Source organism: Equus caballus, chromosome 5, assembly GCF_041296265.1.
Source record: "Equus caballus isolate H_3958 breed thoroughbred chromosome 5, TB-T2T, whole genome shotgun sequence".
Classification (NCBI taxonomy): domain Eukaryota; kingdom Metazoa; phylum Chordata; class Mammalia; order Perissodactyla; family Equidae; genus Equus; species Equus caballus.
The window spans coordinates 18,667,902-18,690,013 of NC_091688.1; the positions used below are offsets into that span (position 1 = coordinate 18,667,902).

A 22,112-nucleotide genomic window follows, 5' to 3' on the forward strand; every position below is an offset into this window, starting at 1 on the left:
AATCTGTATTTTAGCAGGCGTCCCAGATGGTCCTGGTGCCAATATGGATAGATCATGAAAAACACTGCTCTACAAGCTGCCTGCCTTTCATTGACTTCATCTTATTCTCACTTGGTCCCAGTTTATTTTGGGTACTTAGTTTATAATTGTCAAATACCATTAAAATAGTTTTTTCTTGCCCAGGGAAACAATATCTTAGTTACCTCTTCTGTCATCTCCCAGTTTAATTCTCTGTTCCTGTTCCTGGAGCACCCCAGATGTGGCATGGCTCAGCCCCCTCTGGTGGGTCTCTCCATCTGAGGTTCCCATCAGCTTTGTCCTTCCTCCAGCCCTTCTGGGTTTTATTTGTTTGTTTGCTTGTTTCCTCTTTTTTTTTTTTTTTAAGGCAGATGTCTTTAAACCTCCCCTTCCCCAACAAACAAACCCAAAATAGAAGTTAAATAATGGTTGTAAGTAAATATAAAACTGACTTCTTGATGTGAATACAGCTAACCAGTAAGCATATAAATGCTCTCATGTGGCAAGGTGCTAGGTGTTCTGGGGGATACAAAGAAATATAAGAAAAATTCCAAATCAGTTATGTTTTTAAAATAAAGCCTACAAGGAGACAACACCACTTGAACGATGATAATCAGAAAGACAATACCAAGTGTTGGCAGGGATGTGGAGAAACTAGAACCGTCATGCATTGCTGGTGGGAATGTAAAATGGTGCAGCCACTTTGGAAGACAGTTTGCTGATATCTTAAATAGTTAAACTTACCATTTTAGGCCAGCAATTCACTCTTGGGAATCTACCTAAGAGAAATGAAAATATGTGTGTGAATGTTTGAAGCAGGATTCTTGATAATAGCCAGAAACTGGAAACAATTCATATGTCCATCAAGTGATGAATGGATAAACAAAATGTGGTATATCCATACATTGAAATATTAATTCAGCAATGAAAATAAATGAAGTACTGAAATATGCTACAATATGGATGAACCTCAAAAACATTATGCTAAGTGAAAAATGCCAGACGAAAGGCTATCTATTCTAGGATTCTATGTATAAGAATCTAGAAAAGGCAAATTTGTAGAGACAGAAAGCAGATGTGTGGTTGCCTGGGGCTGCTGATGAGGGCGGGGGCTACCTACAGATAGGCCCGAGATGACTTTAGGATGCTAGAACTGCTCTAAAACAGGATGGTGGTGATAACTGCACAGCTCTCTAAATTTACTAAAGTCATTTAATCATACATTTATAATGAGGACAGTTTATGGAATATAAATTTTACCTCAATAAGGTGGTTAGTTTTTTTTAAATAAGGCGTATAGCCTAACTGAATAATTGATAGTTCTTTTCTATGCAAAAGAAGTAGACACGATAGTCAAATGTGGCCTGCACACCCCAGGGGTCCCAGAGGCTGTCTCAGGGAGTCCTTGAGGTCATTTTCCTAACAATACTAAGAAGCTCTTTGCCTTTTTTGGCTGTGTTGACATTTGCACTGATGGTGCAAAAACAGCAGGAGGTAAACGGCTAGTGCCTTAGCACAAACCAAGGCAGTGGCATCAAGCTTATTAACAGTCATTGTGTTCTCCACCACCAGGCACTCGTAGTGGAAGAATGCATTCCATTTTCACTTCAGAATGTACTTGATGAAGCAGTAAAAATTACTTAATTTTATTAAATTTTGTGCCTGGGTGCATCTGTTTTTAACAGTCTGTGTGATGAAATGGGAGATCGGCAGAGAGCATTTCTTCTGCATACCCAGTAAGAGGGTTATCTCGAGGAAAAGCCCGTCTGCAGCTGACGGAGTTGCAGGCTGAACTAGCAGTTGCTTTTTATGGAACACCATCTCTCCTTTGGAAAAAGAAAATGCCTGACAGACAAGTTATGGAGATTCAGGCTTGGGTATTTGGCAAACATTTTCTTAAAAATGAATGAAGGGAACCTGTCACTTCAAAGAAAACAATGGGCAGTATTTGTTGCCAGTCATAAAATTCACACTTCAAGCCAAAATTAGAATTTTGGAAATTTGATACGACCACGATCTTGACAGCTTCTGTCAAGGTATTTCTGATGAGATTGATGATGATTTTAACAAACTGATTTTTCCATATTGTATAATGAAGTGTGTCAAAATTGGGAGAATATAGGTAAAGGGGTCTTAATACTAAAAAATTGGAGAACTGCTGGCCTCGTGGCTAATAATAGCATGGACTCTGGGGCCATTCTGCTTGGGTTCAAATCCCAACGCTGTCACTTACTACTTACATGATCTCAGGTAAGTGTTTCACCTCTCTGTGCCTCAGTTTCCTCGTCTATGAAATGTGGATAATAAACGTACCTATCTCGGAGAGGTATAGCGGGCATAAAAATGAGTTAGTATATGTAAATCACTTAGAACAGTGGCTGACTTACCATGAGTGCTCAGTGAGTTCATTGAACTTGATGAGTGGTAATTTGAAAAAACAATAGACTATGAATACATAATAGAAATTTCTATTTAATTATATATGCTTTTTTTTTTTTTTTGGTAACTGGAAACTCTGAAGCTGCTTTTGCTCCCTTTCTGCCTCTCCTTTGGTCTCTCGCTTCCTGGAAGTACACACCTGTGTGATGTACTGAGAGGTGACTTCTCTCTCCTGAGCATGAGCACCGTGCCCATCCAATGAGTCTCTGTTGATTGGGGGGTTCACCATGTGTTTTTAAGGAAGATTTGGTGAGGCAATGTAATTACGAAAGGTATAGTTTAATAAATTGAATATAAACAATATAATTGTATATCATTTATAATCTTAGAATTGGAAGCCACTTTCCTGCCTCAGCAATGTTTAAAATTACTGTGTATCATTTAAGCTCAAAGAGTTGGGGAAATTATGTGAATAAAGAAAAGGTATAAGGTTCTGTCATATCAAATGTGTCCATTTTCAATGCTTAATCCAAGCAGACAGAAAGTTTAAGGGAAAAAATGACTAACCTGGGAACCTACGTCTTCAGTCCTGCAGAGACTACATATGAGCTATTTTTATCTCTGACTGTTACAAAGAAGTTCATCATTTGTTGACATCATTCATTCACGCCACCAATATTTGATGCGCCCCTCCTGTGAAGTGCCAAGCCCCTAGCCAGGCTCTGTGGCCCACTGGGTAGAGAGGACATGGCTCTGCCCTCCTGGAGTTTAGAAATTAGAGTTTTCTAATTTCTCCCACTTGCTTTGTAAATAAGGTAATTCATCTCTTGTTCCTTGACTACATGAACAGAGAGAACAGTGTTTATTTTATACTTTTTAAATGTTCATGAAAACGTTCTTAAGTCAAGCGGGAGATAAAGAAGGTAAGATAGACTGCAAAAGAATTATAATGGGGGCCCGGCCCCATGGCCAAGTGGTTCAATTTTCGTGCGCTCCGCTTCAGCAGGCTAGGTTTGCAGGCTCAGATCCCGGGCCTGGATGTACTCCACTCATCAGCCACTGTGTGGAGGTGTCCTACATACAAAAGACAGAGGAAGATTGGCACAGATGTTAGCTCAGGGCTAATCTTCCTCAAGCAAAAGAAAAAGAGGATTGGCAGCAGATGTTAGCTCAGGGGGAACCTTCCTCAGCAAAAAAATTTAAAAAATTAAATTAAAAAATTTTTAAAAAGAATTATAATGATTATTTCTTTTCCTAGAAGATCACAAAGAAAATTACCCTATGTTTTGGAGTACTCATGTTAAGCTCGTGTTTAATGGCAAATAACAAACAACCACAGCGTGTCAGTCACTGGAGTTTCACTGGCTTAAATGGCTTCTGCTGTCCTAAGGGAAATATGAACTCTTGAAGGAGTTCATTTGGGGACCATCTGTTTTATGTGCCATCTCACACCATTCTGCATGTGGTGAGAATGGTGGGTTGACCCACAGGAGTTTTTATTGCTTTCCCTAGCCTGGGTCTTTAATTATTGCCACCCCTCAGGTTCCTGGAGTGTATATAGTCACCGGTTAAATAGGTTTAGAAGAGTCCTTCCTTTCATTTGGGGGTATGTTTTGAGAGCAAATGAGAAAGCACCTTGAATATTTTTTTTTAAAGATAATGTTGTAAAAAGACAGAGCAGCCGTATTAATGAGAGAGTGTGCTTACTGATGGGCTTGAATTTTAAGATTTGAGCGTGTTTCTTTCCCACGTGGCTGGTATACTAGGAATGAAAAACGAGGTCAAGCTACAAGCCAAAGAAGGGCTTCTTGAATAGAGGCTAGTATTGAATTTTATTAATTCAATTGAAGTCAATCCCAATATTTGTTGCAGGTGGACAATATTAGTTATTTTTAGTCATGTTCCTGTCCATGTCCCTGCTAGGGCCTCGTGCAAACTTTATGTCTCAATAACTGCAGTTGTCTTTTCCACGTGAAATGCACTGGTCAGTTAACCTAGGCAAGTAAACAATGGCTGTGATCATGCTACTGCTGCTGTTTGTGAAACTGGAATCTTCTGTTCTTTGATTCTCTTACTATTTTCAGCAACTCCACCCACCCAAAAATCAAATGTTAGTTGCAAATTTTCTAAAAACCTTCCTCTCTATTATAAAGCTGATTCCTCTTTTCATGACAGTGGTCCCTGTGAAAACATCTGGCGATTCTCGCTGTACTGTGTAACATCTGTGCAAGGACTTTTGTCGTTGTGAAGTAACCAACTGTGGAGGGTCCCAAACAAAGCTAACATTTCTGTGATGAAAATCCAGGCTGTTGTTGAATTGCTGATTCTCATCTTGTCTTTTGCATGTGTGTTTTTATGTGTTTCAGGAAAAAAGTGCCAGTTCAAATGTAAGACTTAAAACCAATAAAGAGATTCCAGGATTAGTTCATCAACCCAGAGCAAAGTAAGTTCTCGTTCCTATTTTTCTTTTATTGTGTTTTCAGAGAGACTTCCATTTTGAGTACCTGGTAATCGAGACTTATTACAAAGCTCCAGTAATTGAGACAGTGTGGTTTGGTCTAATGGAACAGAACAGAGAGTCGCAGAACGGGCCCACAATAGATGACAGAGCCGACATTTCAGATCAATTAGAAGAAAATAAAGGGGAATATCTTTATGACTGTGGGATAGGGAAGAATTTTTAATAGATCACAAAGGATGCAAATCTTAAGGAAAATGAGTGATTAATATGACTGCATTAAAATTAAGAACTTCTGTTTATCAAAATATACCATAGGAGAGTAAAAGCCTGCAAAATGATGGAATATATTTACAGCACTTTTATTGACAACAGTTGAGTTTCGAGCATATGTAAAGTAATTCTACAAATCACTAAGTAAAAGACAGAGAATTCATAGAAAAACAGGCTAAAGACATGAAAGCCATTTGACTGAAAAGGAAACATGAATACTTAATGTATATTAAAAAATACCATTTCGTACCACAAGATAGGCAAAAACTCAGAAATCTGACAATACAAAAGGTTGACCGGCATATGAAACGACAGGCATTCTTGAGCCTTGCTGGTGGGGATATAAACTGGTACAATTACTTTGTAAAACAATTTGCATTATCTAGTAAAATGGTTCCTAGACTTATATACCTTACCCCCAGCAATTCCACTCGCAGGTGTATACCCTAGAGAAACTCTTGTACCATCCGCCAGCAGACTTATTTTGAAATGTCTGTTGTTTCTGTGAGCTCTTAAGGCTCTTGAAAGTAAAACTCGAATGTCCATCAAAAGTATAATGGGTAACAAAAATGTGGCCTATTCTTATGATGGGAATACTATATACCAGTGAAAATGAATGATCTATAGCTACAGATATCAACATGAAGGAATCTCATCAATGTTGTGGCAGTAAAGTAAGCAGTAGTAGCAGCCTATGTGCAGTTTCATTCATATAAAGTTCAAAAACAGGCAGAACTAGGCAATATATTATATATGTATGTATATGGTAAAACAATAAAGACAAGCAAGGAAATGAAAAGGCATTGAATTCAGAACAGTGGTTCTTTCTGACTGGTTGCGAGACAATAGGACCGGGGTTCTATTTTTTAATCTGAGGAGTGATTACATGGGTTTTCCTTTAATTATTATTATTTAAAAATGTACAAATAACATTGTATGTTTTCTTTTCTATGTGTTATGTATTTCACAATTAAAAAGTTAAAAGAGACTAATGGGTAGTTTTCTAGATTGTTCTAGAACCGGTTCTACCTTGGTGATAAAATGCACTTTGTGTGACTTGGAAGCTGCCTCGCCTTTCTTCAAAGATGCTCTGTTAATCCCAGAAGCTACAGATCTCTTTAGTGTTGTTCCACCTAAATAGGAACAGATTCCCGCAGGGTGCTGATCACACTAGAACATTTGACACAGTCACCCCCCCACCCCAAAATAAATTCGACTATGACATAAATGTCATAGTAGCCCCTGAATCAAACTCATAAGCAGAAGAAGTTGTGTTATTTCTGGTTCTTCCCAGGAAATTGAGACAAAAATAACCTAGTTCATAATCACTTTCACCTGGCTCAATGGGATGTCTATGGGATGGCTGCAGCCACGGCCACCATGATGTGGCAGTTAGGACTCTTCCAGGGTGGTGAGTGAGCTCAGTGGCTTAATTTTTTTATTTTCGAAGAAAACTGGACATTTTAAAATCCACTTATCATTTTCAGTGTCAGAATAGTGGTACAACCAGTTTTGGTACTCTTCGTTACACGTCATGCTGTGATCACAGCCTTCCTGGACCACTTCACTGGTAATCACTTTCATCTACACTCATTTTATCTGCCTTTGGGGACAACAGATATCTGATGACACAACCAAATCATTTTTCCTCCGAGCCCTTTGGTATATGCTATTTCTAAACGTGTCCCTATTTCTGAGTTCTAAGAAGAGGGACTGTATTAAGGAGAATTTCATTTTTCCTTTATGGAACGAATGCTTATTTAACGCTGACACACTGCGACAGCACGCTTTGCAGACTGGCATGTGCTGAAGCTTTCAGAGAAGCTGGCTAAATTGGCTCGTGTTTACATTAAAATTGTGAAGAAAATCCTCTGTTTTCTACACAGCAGCATGCTCTCGTGTGTGTGTGTGTGTCTATTTTAAACTGTGAGTCAGAACATTGCGTTCCTGGAATTCAACTACGGAATCTTTCTGGAGGGACAAGAGAAGAGTTTTACCTTTCCAACTTGCTGACATAGAGGATCAAGGAAACTGTTATTTATTATGCAGTTGTATAAAATAAGATAGTGAGGTTTTTTTCTCATGAGTGGAAGGACAATTCCATACCTGATAATGGCAGATTTATTCATAATAAAGGCAGATAATCCTCACACCTTCATTTGATGCCACATGCAGAGCATATTCCTACTGACTTTGTGGTGTCAGGCAAGTGACCTCATGTTTCTGAGCTTCAGTTTTCTCAGAGAAAAATGCAGGTGAAAAATCCTGTCTTCTAGGGCTGGGGATTAAATGAAATAACATCTGCCCGGTGCTTATCACTGTGTCTGATGCTTGGTAAGAACACTGTAACAGTTACAGACAGTCCAAATGCCCTTTAACAGGAAACTGGGTAAAATGAACTGCTTCGCGTTCACACCTGGCATATTAGCAGTTTTAAAAAGAATGTCCTGCAGCGGTGCACAGCGCTGGAGGGACCCTAGTCATGTCGTGCTGGAAGAAATGAGTCCATCCTGAAAGATTACGCAGGGCATCATGCACTCTTTATAAAATTAAAAACAACTGAAATAAATCATCTGCTTTTTAAACACAGAGAGAGACCAGTAAAGCGAGCTACAAGGAAAGTGAGGGTATGATGGATGGTTCCTCGAGTGGAGGAGATGCACGAATGGGTAGGAAGTGAGTCAGCACTAGGTTGTGGTCAAGGTCTTAGCTTTTGGTTTTGGTTTTGGTTTCATGTGTGCTTTTTATACCTTTTTTAAAAAACAAAATAACTATCTATGTAAAAGTGAGCCATGCGTCAACTACTGGCAAGGGTGTGTGATGATGGGAAGATTAAGATTAACCCACTTCCCTGTGGTCCAGTTGAAAAATAATAATAATGATCATGAAGAAATAACTGTGTTCAGGCCAGGATTTGCCAGAACCCACTGAGTAACTGAATTTCACTTTCTCAGGTGAAGTGTTAGGGAATTAGCACCTTGCCTTCTCATACTTTTGTGGCTTAGGTTTTTATCATTTGGAAACTTTTTTTTTAAGTCACTAAAAATGAAAGCCATGTCTCTTTCAGCTCTAAATCCCATTTTGCCCACCTTTCATTCATTTGATTACTTGTTATCAAGACTCCATAATGTTGTCATCTCTAGTCTCATGAAGCTGAGAAGTCACAGAAAGAAGAGCCTTTGATGGCTCAGAGTAACTCACAAGAGCTTTGCCAGCGCCAACTGGGGGCCACAAGAAGTGCTCCAGGGGAGCATTGTCTTTTCCAAGGTTGAATTTTAGTTATTAGAGAGAAATAACAATTACTGAAATTCTTAAGCTTTATTGCTTAAATCAAGTACCAAAATACAGGCCTTTATGAAATATTTTTAGATCTAATTAAGCTTAGTATCAAATATTCAAACTTCATAAACTAAATCATAAACAATTCAATTATCCCCTTCTTTATCTTGCGGAAAGATAGAAAAGCCACTGTGCTTTTTCTCCTCCCACTTCCCCTCTTACAATCATCAAATTGTGCATCAGAAATGATTTAAGAATTGAGCTGTTACCTCAACCTAGGGACTGTTTTTCACAGTGCAGTGTGTACTCTTGAATGTAAAAACTAGTATTCACGCCACTGTGTTGATTGTTTCCACATGAGAAGAGGGCATCCACATTTATCTGGGCAGGAGTGAGTTGATAGGGATAATTTATTTCATCAGAGTAAAAGTTCTGCTCTGCCCTTGTTGAAGAGATTTCAGGAACAGATGTCTCCCTGAAACCAACCCATGGAGGGTGGCAGAGTGAGCCTCATGCATTGGGGTTACACTATACCTAAGATGACGCACAGGTACCAAGGACCTTGTGTGGGCGTTTGCTCCATCTGGCAGTGTCGGCCACACTCCAGGGACAGCGGAGTTTACCTGAAAGAGCTCATTTAGTGCATCAGGATTTGATAATAAATAAGACACTCCTCCATTCAGTCTTTTTTGTTTAACACAGTCCACATACTGTATTTCAGGATGGCAGGATAGTGAATTATCTGCTGGGTGACTCTTCTCGGTAGATTTTGAATGATGTTCTAACACTCTTAGACGAAGAAAAAGCAGACAGCATTTCTGTATCAGTGTGGTGTGATGGTAGAGATGCGCTGGATTGAAAGAAAGCTAGTTGCCTACATTGGTTAGATTTGTTTTTCAAAGGGCACATATGAAAATGAAGATGGTAATTCACTTCCTGACCATTGTACCCTCTCTCCCGGAGTAAGGTAAATGTTTAGTTCAAGATTCAGATGGGGTTGAAAATACACTGTCTTGTCTAATTATTTCTGGATTGAGTGGCTTTTGTTCAGTTTGCTTTAATTAAGGAATACCTTTTTTAAAAATGGTTAGAAAGTATGTAGTTAAACTACACAAAACTGACCCCACTGAGGTTTCTGTGCTTGCTTTACTGTATATGCATCCGGAGGTCCTCATCATCACCTTTGGTCTCGGGGTCCTCATGTGGACCCCTGAGCCTGTGCCTTCTTGGTCACAGGGATGACAAGACACTTTTGCAGAGTCTCTTTTAATTAAGACTTCCCCTCCTGTCCATCTCACGTGCACGTGTGTGAATACTAACCAAAAGCCCTGTTTTCATGTTGTAGTATTTCAATAAAGGAGTAATGGAAGTTAGTAACACTCACAGAAATGTTAGCACTGGGAGGGACCTCAATGACCAGCCCACTGGTTTTATAGATGAGGAATCTGAGGCCTGCACCTCACCCATGCTAACAAACTGTGCCACCTCTGTCAGGGGTCATGAATCACATAAATTTAAATAGAGAGCACTTGGTCAATTAATTAAATATGTATTGCCCTCCTGATATATGCAAGGCAATGTAGGCTAAAAATGCTAACCCAAAGGATTCCACAATGAACATGAGATCCTAAAAACGCCATTTCCTAGAGAAACTACATATATATACATAGATATAGATATATCTATCTATCTATAGATAGATAGATAGATATATCTTCATGCCTTTCCTTTCTGGGACCCAGAGCTGTCCAGCAACCTCCGCTGCTGAGAGCTTGGCCAAGAACAGGAAGGACGCCCAAAATATGTCTGAGCAACCACAGTGGGTGCCAGAATATTCCTGATCCCCACTCACAGGAAGTCCCCCAGGCTCTCCCTGGGAGCCCGTTTACACTGGCTTTAGACACAACCCTAAGAAACTTGGCAGTGCTGTTCCCAAGCCTGGAGTAGAAGCAGCAGCTGGGAAGAAAACTGAAAAGGGACTAATGCCTTCGCTGACAAGAAGAGATGAGAGAAAAAGCTCAAGAGCAGGCAGAAGACAAAAGCTTAGAGTGTAAGGCCATTTTGATTAAGGAGAGCCACCTCTACCCATCTAGTCATTATGACAAAGTTGAGTGATGTTTGTGATCCTCTATTAAAGAGCATACAGTTTTGAAAGGTTTGCATCCAAAGTGGCTCAAATAAAAAATGTTGTCACTTAAAGAAGTAAAACCGTGAAGAACCTGGGAAAACTCAGCTATGCAAAAGGCTTTTCTGTCCAGCCAGAGAAAAAGAAGAGACTGTTTAAGGTATTCTCATCCTCCCAGATTCTGCCCTGCCTTTCTAACCTGCGTAACAGGACAGTTACCTTATTTCAATGATCATACAAAGGACGGCAAAAATTACCTGTTAGACGTGAAAGTGCCTTACCACCATGAAAGTTGATCACTGGGATCAGATGTTTTCATTGTTTTCCTTTTATATCTGAGCTGTTATCACTGTGCCCCCAGATTTTATATCTTGGTTTTACACACAAGAGAAAACCTCCTTTGAACCCCATTATCTGTCATGGGAAGACTGAAGGGTTTGGGGTCACTTGGCTCACTCTCTGTGGCCCCTAAATGATGAGGCATAATGCTAAGGAGTATGTCAGATAGTTGCTCACCACACCTAGCCTGGAAGGGAAGGAGCTATTCCAGAGCCCCCAGCACACTCCACCCCTACTCCCGGCCTCCACAACCAACAGACACTAACAGTAACTGTAAGAAACGCTGTGCACTGTGACTCTCACTCTGGCATCTTTAACTTCCTTGGAACACCCACAACTATTTGCTCGTAGAAACCATTGTCATTAAGATCGTGTTGCCACGAAGGCCCTTTCCTTCCCACGCCCTTCCCATCTTTGATTCCTTTCTGCTCTCCTTACCTTGTGTTTTGCCCTCACCAATCATGTCCATCTGTTAAATAGCGTAGGACAAGCAAACACACAGGGCAAGTGTTTGCAGACCTGCCTCCTGAACTGCTCCCACACGCAGTGGAATTTCAGTTCCAAAGAGGTGCATTTGCTGTCGCCAGTGCAGAAGGTGTTCAGGGGCGAGGTCACGTTCTCAGCTCCTTTGCTGCCAGCCCACACCTACACGGGCAGCTGAACATCATGCTGATGCTGACAACCTTTGTAAAATACACATTTCAGTATAATAACTGGGATATATTTTCTTTTTACGGTTACTCACAGGGTTGAAATATGCCATGTGCTGCTTGCCTATGTTTTTTTTTTTAAATCACAAATGTTTGTCTGAAGAAAGAATTTGGCACACACTTCACAGTCACAGCACTATAAATAAGGTGCACATTGAAAGGAAATTATATTCTTTAAATCATAGAAACTGATAGACTATTATGAAACACACTTGCAGGATTACTGTAATGACATTTATCCTTAATATGACTTCAGAGTGCTTCAGTGGAAAAGGCTGTAATAAATAATGTCTGCCCCAAAGTTTAGGAACTCAGCATTTTTCTTTGGAGGGAGCTAGGTTTAAGAAAACCTTGAAATATGCGCTTAACTACTCTTTGTTTTTCAGCATGCACATCTCTGAAAGCCAACAAGAATTCTTCAGAATGCTGGATGAAAAAATTGAAAAGGTAAGAAGTAAAATAAATTACATGTTTCAAGGGAAAAAAGCGAATTGTATCCTGAGTTGAGGTAACAGTATTCTGGTTTCTGTCTTTACAAAGCTATTCTTGTAAGGGGATGGGGAGAGAGTTAAAACAAAAATGCACAACCCCCCCAAAAAAAAATGTGGCCATGAGAATGTTTAATGTATAATAGAGCTTCCCAGAATCCTGGGCTGCTGTCGATCATTAATTAAGGTGTGTAAAGCCAGATAGAGACTGAGAAGAGCCTTTGCCTAGAGACAGAGCGTTGAGCTATCGCTGCATGTTGTCTGCACTGATGCCCTGCTCCGACCGCAGACTGCCGGCAAGAAGGCCCTTAGTACCTGCCCAAGCTTAGCAACTACCTGTGCCAACTACCTGCCCAACGCTGCTCTGAGTTCTTTACAAACATCGCATGCATGTTGCAATCAGTACCTTCCTTGGGAAGTGACCGTGAGACAGGTGTTGTCTGCGTTTCACAGACAGGGAAACTGAGGCTCAGAATGCTTGAGTAACTTACCCAGGTTTGCAAGGCTAGTAGTGGACAATTTGGAATTCTGGCCCATGTCTGACTGCAACACACAGTCTCCAACTTGCTTCTCTAGGGCCGTGTGGATTTACATTGACAGAAAGATGCAAAGTTGGTCCATGTGGAAACTGAGCTCATACTTCTGATCTCAGAGTGCCATATGCTAATCAACTGAATGAAGTATGGAATATGGTAATAATTAAAGGCTTGCTCATCACTGCAGAGGGGTGAATTTTAAATACTGAAGTTATAAATCTGAGTATTATAATTTGAAAACCTTTTTCTTGAAGAAGAGTAAAATCCTAAATTCAGAACATGCCACAACTAGAGTTAAGGCATCATGGGCCAAGTTTACCTTTGACATTTTTTCCATTTAAATTTGTATTTCTTTTGTGCTTTTTGTGAACCTTTTATCTGAGCATTTCTTTGTGAATTCCTACGTTATGATATGTATCACTCAGTGGAAGATAATGAAGCAGGTCTTAAATTCATCAGTATTTCAGCAACAGACCCCAATCTGAGGTGGACCCCCCCAAGAGAATAATTGTATAATCTTCTAATGCACAATTAAGAGACCAGCATGTGTACTAATGTGAAAAATAGAGATGGGTAAGGAAGTAAAATGGTGGTTTAATCTGTAGTGTTCTTGGCTGTGCATAAATACTCATTTGAGTGTAATTTTTTTTTAGTGAAATTTTGGCTTTTGCATGACTTTTTAGATTGAAAACTTCATGTAGGAATAATTACCAAGTTTCACATGTTGGTTTAAAAGCTGTTTAACTTGCTGATAACATTTTGTTTTAGTAAAGAGAAGCGTAAAAAGCAATATTTTGTTCCCACTATAATGGTGAAGATCTTTTCTTTCTCAGTTTGTTCACGTTTTTTTTCCTCCGCTAGCCTTTTGGCAATAAAAAGATCTGCTTAAGTAGTTAGAGGTAGTCTAAAAATTGAAATCTGAATTCTGAGTTATCTTTTTAAACATCTACAAACTCTGACAAGGCATTTAAGATAATCCAGTCCCTTTCCAGTGTGTTTCTATGATTGAAATGCTCTCTCTTTTTACTCAAAACTGAAATTCATTGTTCCCATCTGAAACCCGATTTCCCTTTTCCCTTTTGCATCCCCATTGTAGCCTGTGATGTGTTTACACAACAAAAGCTGTTTATAACTTGGTCATTTATTGAATGGAACCTTCCCTGGACAAAGGCACATTTGCACACTCAGCATAAACTGTTCCCACTTTTGAATACATTTATATCAAAGAAGAGCTGTTACATCGTTTGTGACATGCACCCAGTTACAGATTTCTAGGGAGTTTTCTATCCTCTCTGAATCAAGCTTTCCTGTTTCTCCTCTCTCATCTAAAGTTCATCCTTCTGAATATTGTGAATATGCTATCCCATGCATCGTTTAACCATTAACCCTCCAAAAATTAAAATGTTTTCCTAATATATGTGTTTGGCTTAACCTAATCTTCACCGTTGAAAGTTGAATTCTTACAAATTATTTTCCTGACTTTTTACCATTGCAGAAGATTTCTTTGGTCGAGGCTAGCATGAGGACAACCATACATGCAACTCAGATCTATTCTTTAGGTTTTTTTCTTTTTTTTTTAAGATTTTATTTTTGCTTTTTCTCCCCAAATTCCCCATGGTACATAGTTGTGTATTTTTAGTTGTGGGTCCTTCTAGTTGTGGCATGTGGGATGCCGCCCCAACATGGCCTGATGAGTGGTGCCATGTCCGCGCCCAGGATATGAACCAGCAAAACCCTGGGCCACCGAAGCAGAGCGCTCGAACTTAACCACTCAGCCACGGGGCCAGCCCTATTCTTTAGGTTTTTATAGGGTTCATTTCAAAAATAAATTTGAACTCAGAGCTTCATGCTGAAAATTGAAGTCATTCTGAGAAGCCTTGAGTTTTGAGGTTTATTCTCTCTCAGAAATCTCTACGAATTCTTTGTTTCTTCCTTAAATTGATAAGAAGCAAAACTGACCCAACTTGTGGAGATTTAAGCCTGCCCTTCCTTGATTCATCCTTTGTGATTTATTGAATATCTACATTTCATGGCTTGAGTTTACTTTTGAACTCCCCTCTTGATGCCAAAGAAATCTCTGCTGTGTCTCTCTCAAGACAGATGTAAAGGCACCATTAGGATAAAGAAACTAGGGCTATCAGGGTAGTTTAATACTTGTAGGGAAGCTTAATTCGGACTACTCTCATTCAGAGATTGTCCTGGTGCTGAGCTGCAGTGTCCCTTTGTACCACAGCCGGACAAGTGGTTTTCTAAGAAATTGATGGTGACAAAGAAAAGCAAATAGTAAAAGTGCATTAAAAAAATTTATTTCGCACTTATTGAGTACCAGACATCATGCCAGTTACTCAGGATACAAAAATAGATGGGAAGTATGGGACACAAAATAAATAGGAGACAGTCTCTTGCCTTGAGGAGCTCAATTTTAAAAGTGAATTTCTCTAAAAATGTAATTGTTTTACTTATTGAGGAGTCCTTCCTCCATCACCCCCTGCCCCCTGTTGTCACTGTGAGTAGGTCCCCCTGTATTGACCACGAGTGTTTGTTGGGTCAGGCGTTGAAACTTGAGGTCTGTTAACCAGGCAGTTGGGACAGCTCTGTGGACAGGGCATACCATTTCGCTGTGCTGGTGTGCAGAAGGCCAGGACGCTGAGCTGGATCCCAAGATGACCAAGGTAGAGATTTTGTCAGGAGAGCAATGGAAGTTCAAAGCTTTATCACCTCTGCTGTATTTACTTTTGCTTTTCCTTTTGGAGAGTAAAAATCCTGTGGGAGTGCCTCATTGATTTCTACCTCATTAATTTTTACTCTGATATTTTACCATTATTCCACTGGAATCTGTAGTTGTCGCTGTGTCCAACAATTCACACTCTCCTAAACCTTATGGGAATGGTGACATTTGCCTAATTTGGCAGCTTAAAGAAAATGACAGTTTACTGCAGAGCAAGATAGTGATTTTCAACTCTAGTCTTTCATTGTATTTAGATTATTAAAACTTGGCCTTGAGGAGGAGTTTCTGTATATAGTGCCAAATACAGATCACGTAAGATTTTAAGACATGCTTTCTACTGTACATTTGAGTTTGCTTGTAAGAAGCAGAAATAGTAAATACATATTTTTAAGTATCTGCAATAACACTGTCTTCTCCAGGCAAAAACAGGAATTTATATTTTATGAGGACGTAAGAACAGCTGACGGCCGAGAAGTCTTCTGCCTTCTGAAAGACAACGCTAAATTTTAAATAAAAAAGTCTCAATTCTGTGCTATTTGCATCTGGTTAGTTTTTCTCATGCAAGACCTCTTAAGCTTTGTTGGGTCATGGGCATCCTTTTGGAATCATATAAAAGTTATAAAGATTGTCCCTATAAAAAATGCATATGATATCATATACATAAAATTCTTAAGTAAAATTTCAGGGTTTTATAATTCACTAGAGCCTGTCCTTGGGCCCCAGGCAGAGAACCTGTAGATTTTGTTATGATGCATTTCATTGATGTGCTTCCCTGGGATCCGGGGCCCAACTGCACCCGTGAGCACCCTTGAGTCTCACCAGCACCCTCATCCATGTATATCTCTGACTTTAAAGAGGGTTAGGAAACAGTGCCCATGACCCCATCCAAAACCATCCTCCTTTCCTTCCTACTTCTTAAAAATAGCTCGTAGTACTTCACCCCCTGAGGGTGTGTCATCAGCGTGCCTACTGTAGCTCACATGTTCCTATATGGTTTTGAGACTCTGCCTCTGTTGACTGGAATTATTCAGTGTGAAATTTTTGAGAAAATGTCTGAGAAAGAGCAGTATGTGGATTTAAAATCAGCTGATTTTAAAAGATTATTTGTTTATCTGTAGACCTCTGCATCTATTGAAAACTTATTTACACTTAGAAAATGTTTGGGTGCTAATCTAGTTGGTGAGGAAGATCATGGAAAATCTACATTTATACATTTATTTTCGAGGGCTCCTCCTCTTAATGTCACGTCTGATTGGTCTGACTCACATTATGAATCAGTGTGTCAGAAACCAGAAAGTGTTTGCTCTTCATCTGGTGAAGAAAGTGACGCGGGTAATTGTGAACTGTGATGTTTGGTTCCCTCTCTAAACTCTTCCTGTAGGAGACTCTTTAACCTCAGAGCTGCCGTGGAACCAAGTGAAATACTTGGCAGACGCAACTGATGATGGGTTTTACTTTCTGATGGTGTGTTTAAAGGCCTCCTCAGTGCCTGCTACTGATGAGAAAACCTGGGACTGCTGTATCAAATCCTAAAGAATGTTAGACTGCCTGCCCCGTGGATGCAGAGGAAGTCATAGCTTGTCGCTCCCACCCAGCAGGTTGTCACTCAGTAACTACCAAGTCACTCAACACTGGCGGAGAGATGCTCTTGCTGACTGAGGATTTTGGAAGTGGGCTGGGCTGCCCATCTCATTGCATTAAAGAGTTTCTTGCTCCACGGTAAACATAGTATGGCCTTGCTTTTGCTAATAACCAAAGCCTTCCTTGTGTCTCCTTTCACTTCATCCCTCTGCCTTGCCTTCTCTCTTTCCTGCATGTACCTTGCCTCATTCATCAGCCAAATTAAAGCTGTAATTACAGGGGTAAGGATGTGACTCGGTCCTGTTCTGCTTTTCTCCCTGCTGCATAGCTTTATGCAATGTCTTCTTAATAGTCACGATGGTAACAGTGGTGTAGGAACCACTGGCCAAGTGTGCACACACTCTGGGCTTTAAGAAGCCTAGCGTTCCCATGTAGCTAATAGTAGAAGGGGATATAGCTAAGGAAAATAAAGCAGGCAAGAAGCCGAAAAGAAATGCAAAACACTCAGTCTCTGCTCACTTTCTTTTTTCTGGAGGGCTTGATTTTCAGAGAATTCTCGAGGTTCTATCAGCCTGGCTCTTTAGGGAGCAAGAGAGGAGAAGAGTTCAGGTTCCAGAACAATGTAGTACACGAATGCAAATAAGAACCATGCCGTTTTTTGTGAATGAAGTGTGGCTGACAGTGCTCTGAACTCCACAGCAGAATGGGGCACAATCAGCGAGTGGTGGCATTCTGCCATGGGTGCAGTGCTTGATCATGGGACGGCCACCCAGGGTACTATGCAGAGCAGAGAGGCAGTGATGTTGGCAGGTGTCATTCCCTTACCTTGTTCCCATTCAGCTTCTCCTTCCTGTCCTCTTCCTGAGCTGTTTCCTTTCCTCTCACAGCCTTTCCACTCTTGCATCTGGCAGCCATGGGCATCGTTTTAGCCCTGCAGAGAGCACTCGGGGATAGAGAGGGTATCAATCTCTGTAGCTGCTGCGTTGTTCTTTAAGAATCTCTAAAAGGACTCGAAGCATTACACAGGCCATTCCCTAAGGATAAGAATTGGATCTCATTTGTCTTTATTTCCCCAGAACCAGCACAGGGCCTGGAACAGAATGGATGCTTAATAAACCTGTTGAATGAGTGAATGGTGCAGATAAGGCCACTGGGCTTAGCAGAAGCAAAAGTATACAAAGGAAGGCCATGTGGTCCAGCGGGCTCAGCGTGGTAGGACATGCTCTTAATAACGTGGGGCAACATAGCAGGTGGATAGCAGGTACAGTGCCAAGAAACTGGACTGAAAGAGGTCCGGGAGAGAGACACACAGAGGAAGAGAAAGAGCCTATGCCTCAAATCTAGGGCAGATCCCGGGACCAGCTCCAGCAGTAGAGCTGTGTGACTCCAGGCTAATTGTTTAACCTTTCTGGTCTTTGTTTTACTCACCAAAACAAATTTGGATAATAGTACTAACATGTCTGGGAAATTAAAGAAAATTCACTGCAGAGTCTCTAGCAGAGTATTAGATGTATTGTACATGCTCTGTAATTGGTAGCTTTTATTTTGTGCCTGTATCCATATCAAAAAGGCCATTTGTAGAGGAAGGATTTGGGGGGTTGGGGGCGCTAAGACTAAAACTGAAAATGCAGAATTTATCAGCTTGAATCTTGCTTGATCAAGAGCCCTCCTGTGAGCAGATGTCTCCCTGTAGATAGAGCGTTAGGATACTCTCCACTGTAATGACCCGCCGCCCTCCTAGGTGGTAGAATCATGTGCAGGACTTGGAGACTAGTGAGCAGGTACAGAGCCATTAAATAACCAGTGCTCCTCTGAGCTGTGATTACAGAATGAGTCAGTGAGCCAGTGACCCAGCGACAGCTGAATCCCTGTCTATATTTTTCTTGTTTGGAGGTTTCATTCTTTTTTAATTCTTGTGGATTTTTTTTTTAAACCTGCTTTTGTAAATACAACAACAGAAGTCATAAAAGGGGATCCCCAACAAAATTGTTAAAACGGTAAGAGTAATATCTGATTCCTTTAACAAGCTTAACTGGAATGTGTTCTCTGGGCCCAGGAGTGAGCCAGGGACCATAGGAGGTAAATAGTGAGGAATTAGGAAATTGGGCCCTTGCCTGGGGAGCTTTTAATGTAGAAGTATAAAATTTTGAGTTGGGAAGAATGTTAGAGAATATCTTATCCAATTTACCCCCGACTTTTTAAACTCCTGCTAACCAAAACCCTCTGTAGCAAAGCATCCGACAGGCCCTTTATACCAGTTGGGAAGGAATTATGAATCATATTATGTTCTGTGCGTTTCTTGAAACGTTTACTCGAGACGTCTTGGTATTTGTAGGATACTTATTCCTCTCTGAAATTCTGATGAATGGAGCCCTATTCTGCCCCATTCCTAGAGAAAGCATTCTTAGAGCAGACACTTCTCGACTGCCCTCATTTTAATCCCGTTTTTCTAAATAGATTCAAGAGAGGAGAATCCAAAGACTAAACTCATATTCTCAAAATGGGCTGTTGGAGGTTTGGAGATGTTTATTCACACCCTGCCTCCCTCACGGTTCTTAACAAATTGAAAATAGACACTAGGAGCCAGGTGAGTACCCTCGGTTGGTATCCACCTCCCTAACGAGCCTAGCAGTTCCCAAATGCAGAGCTCCTAGTGAACGGGTTTGGAATATATTTGTAACACTTAAAACATCAAAACGATCTGGGGCCAGGATATATAAACAAGTGCTGTTAATACGAACAAGTAAAAACCATCAATTAAACTTCTGGGTCGAGAACTGGAAGCAATGTAAGTGTCTGCCACTAGAGGAATGAATAAATACAATCCTCTGTATTCCTACAGTACAACATTATGCAGCGGTTAAAGGAAATGAACCAAGCATATATATAGCCACAATTATAGATCTTAAATCATATTATTAATTAAATAGAGGAATATGCAGAATAATAAAAATTGTATAGTACCATACAAATTAAAAAATACACAAATACCGTACGTTGTTTCTAGATGGACATTCAACAGATATTCATTAATCACCAGCTATATGCCAGGCAATGATGTACTGACACGACACACACACAAACACATGTGTGCATGCACACATTAGTATGGTGTGTTTTTACATGATATATTTATAAAGGGCATGTATGTATATCTGTTATATATTTAAATATGCATATACATAAAGTATAGTTTGATATAATACAAATATGATATGAATATTAAAGTGTCAAAAATGAGCTGGAAGGACACATACCAAACCCATGACCGTTGTTGTGCCAGGGCTGGGGGAAGGAGGATGGCGCTGGGATGGTAGTTTCATTTCTTAGAGAGAAGGGTGGTGGCTAGAAGCAAATGTTACAAAATATTAATACTAGTTCTCATATCTGAGTGATGGAAATACAGTGTTTCTTACATTCTTTCTACTTTTCTCTATCTTTTAAACTTCTCACAATTAAAAGAAGTCTATAAAAACAGGAATATGTTGGGGCCGGCCTGATGTCACAGCAATTAAGTTTGCATGTTCTGCTTCGGTCGCCCGGGGTTCACCAGTTCAGATCCTGGGTACGGACCTGTATACCACTTGGCAAGCCACGCTGTGGCAGGCATCCCACATATAAAGTAGAGGAAGCTGGGCATGGATGTTAGCTCAGGGCCAGTCTTCCTCAGCAAAAATAGGAGGATTGGCAGCAGATGTTAGCTCAGGGCTAAACTTCCTCAAAAAGAAAAAAACAGGAATATGTTTATGCCAAAATGTCAAGTAGAAAACAGCACATTACGCAGTGGTCCCTGGCCTTGCTCACACCTTCCATGGCATCCCAGTATGTGCATTTTGGTGGAAGAAAAGCTTCAGGAAGCACTGCTATATGGGCACAGAGCCATGCCCTAAGTCACCTGTAAACGCCCCTATGTTTGGTTTCATTTGAAATCGCTCCTGTTTCCAAGGGCTCTGAGAGTCATGGCCACAGATGGGGATGACCTCTGCTAATTCCTGTTCTTATCGGCCAGTTGGCCAAATGTGTGACAGCCCTTAATTTAATCAGAGCTTCGTAACCCAGTAGGCTAAAGAGTCCCCACAAGTCCAGTCAGGTCTCCTTGCCCCGGCCCCTCCTGTGTCCTCTGGGCCTCCCTCTGATGGCATCCTCCCAAAGTGCTTATTCCCAGGTAAAGGGTTAGGTTCATCGGGCGAGTGGAGACCTCAGGCTCCATAGTGAAGTCCATGGACCCTGCTTTTCTTCCTCTTCTAGGGTCCTGTTTGGCCACCTTAGCCATGTCCTAGAAGAGGAGGGAAGTCAAACAGACATGTTCTCCCGAACCCTGGGCCCAGGACACCTCCTCCTCACTGCCCCCTGGGCTTTCTCTCCCTCGTGTCTGGCTAGTTCGCTGTTCTCTGTCTTCTGTGGGCAGGGGCCTCCTGTCAGCAGCTGCAGTTGTCCTCCTGGCCAAATGCATGTGCTTCCTATTCTGAAAGCAAAGAGAAAGGAAAGGGAAGGTGAGCACTGTGATCCAGCAAATAGTGTCCCTCCTGTGTGTGGGGAGGAGGGAAAGGCAGCTTTTCACACTCTCAGCTCTCTGGTCTAGTGGAGCAGTAAGAAGGGAAACCCGACATCCTCCCCTCTCTTCGCCTGTGACTGGGGGGCTCGGTCATGCTCCAGAGGGCCTCAGGGTGAGAGGGGGGATGAGGAAGGCCTTCTGAGGTCTCCTGTCCAGCACGAAAGCTGATGCTCCTCTGACTCCTGACTGTTCTCAGTTAAAAACTATAAGGAATGGAAGTGTGTGCTTCGTCTCCCCAAACCTCCAACCACATACAGGATAAATTCTAGGGTAAAACAATTAGTTCAGAACAAAGAGCTCTGAGAGTTTGTCTGGAAAGCACGTCTTTGTCAAGAGGCATATGGATTGAAATCTCAGACTTGCTAAATCCATTGCCCTAAAGGAAGTGAATCCTAGAGGAGACCCGTGAGGCTTCACGTCCTAGAGGAAGTGAGTCCTGGAGGAGCCCCGTGAGGCTTCATGTCCTAGAGGAAGTGAATCCCGGAGGAGCCCCGTGAGGCTCCACTTCCTAGAGGAAGTGAATCCCGGAGGAGCCCCCTGAGGCTCCAGTCTACCAAGTGGGTTGTCCTGGCTTGGGAGTGAGGGGTAGTATTTAAATCTTAACTCTTACACCTGAGAATAGACTAAGTTACAACATCTCTCT

The 22,112-nt window shown here is 41.0% G+C and overlaps 1 protein-coding gene across 3 annotated transcripts in view; it reads left to right on the forward strand.

The window, feature by feature from the left end:
• The window catches only part of C5H1orf21 (chromosome 5 C1orf21 homolog), a 210,244-nt gene that overhangs the window by 176,750 nt on the left and 11,382 nt on the right, over positions 1–22,112 (forward strand). For all 3 annotated transcript variants that reach the window (XM_070267862.1, XM_001490773.6, XM_070267861.1), the window contains exons 4-5: positions 4,764–4,840; positions 11,968–12,028. In XM_070267862.1, coding sequence (XP_070123963.1) covers positions 4,764–4,840; positions 11,968–12,028 — 138 coding nt within the window. The remainder of the gene's footprint in view (positions 1–4,763; positions 4,841–11,967; positions 12,029–22,112) is intronic.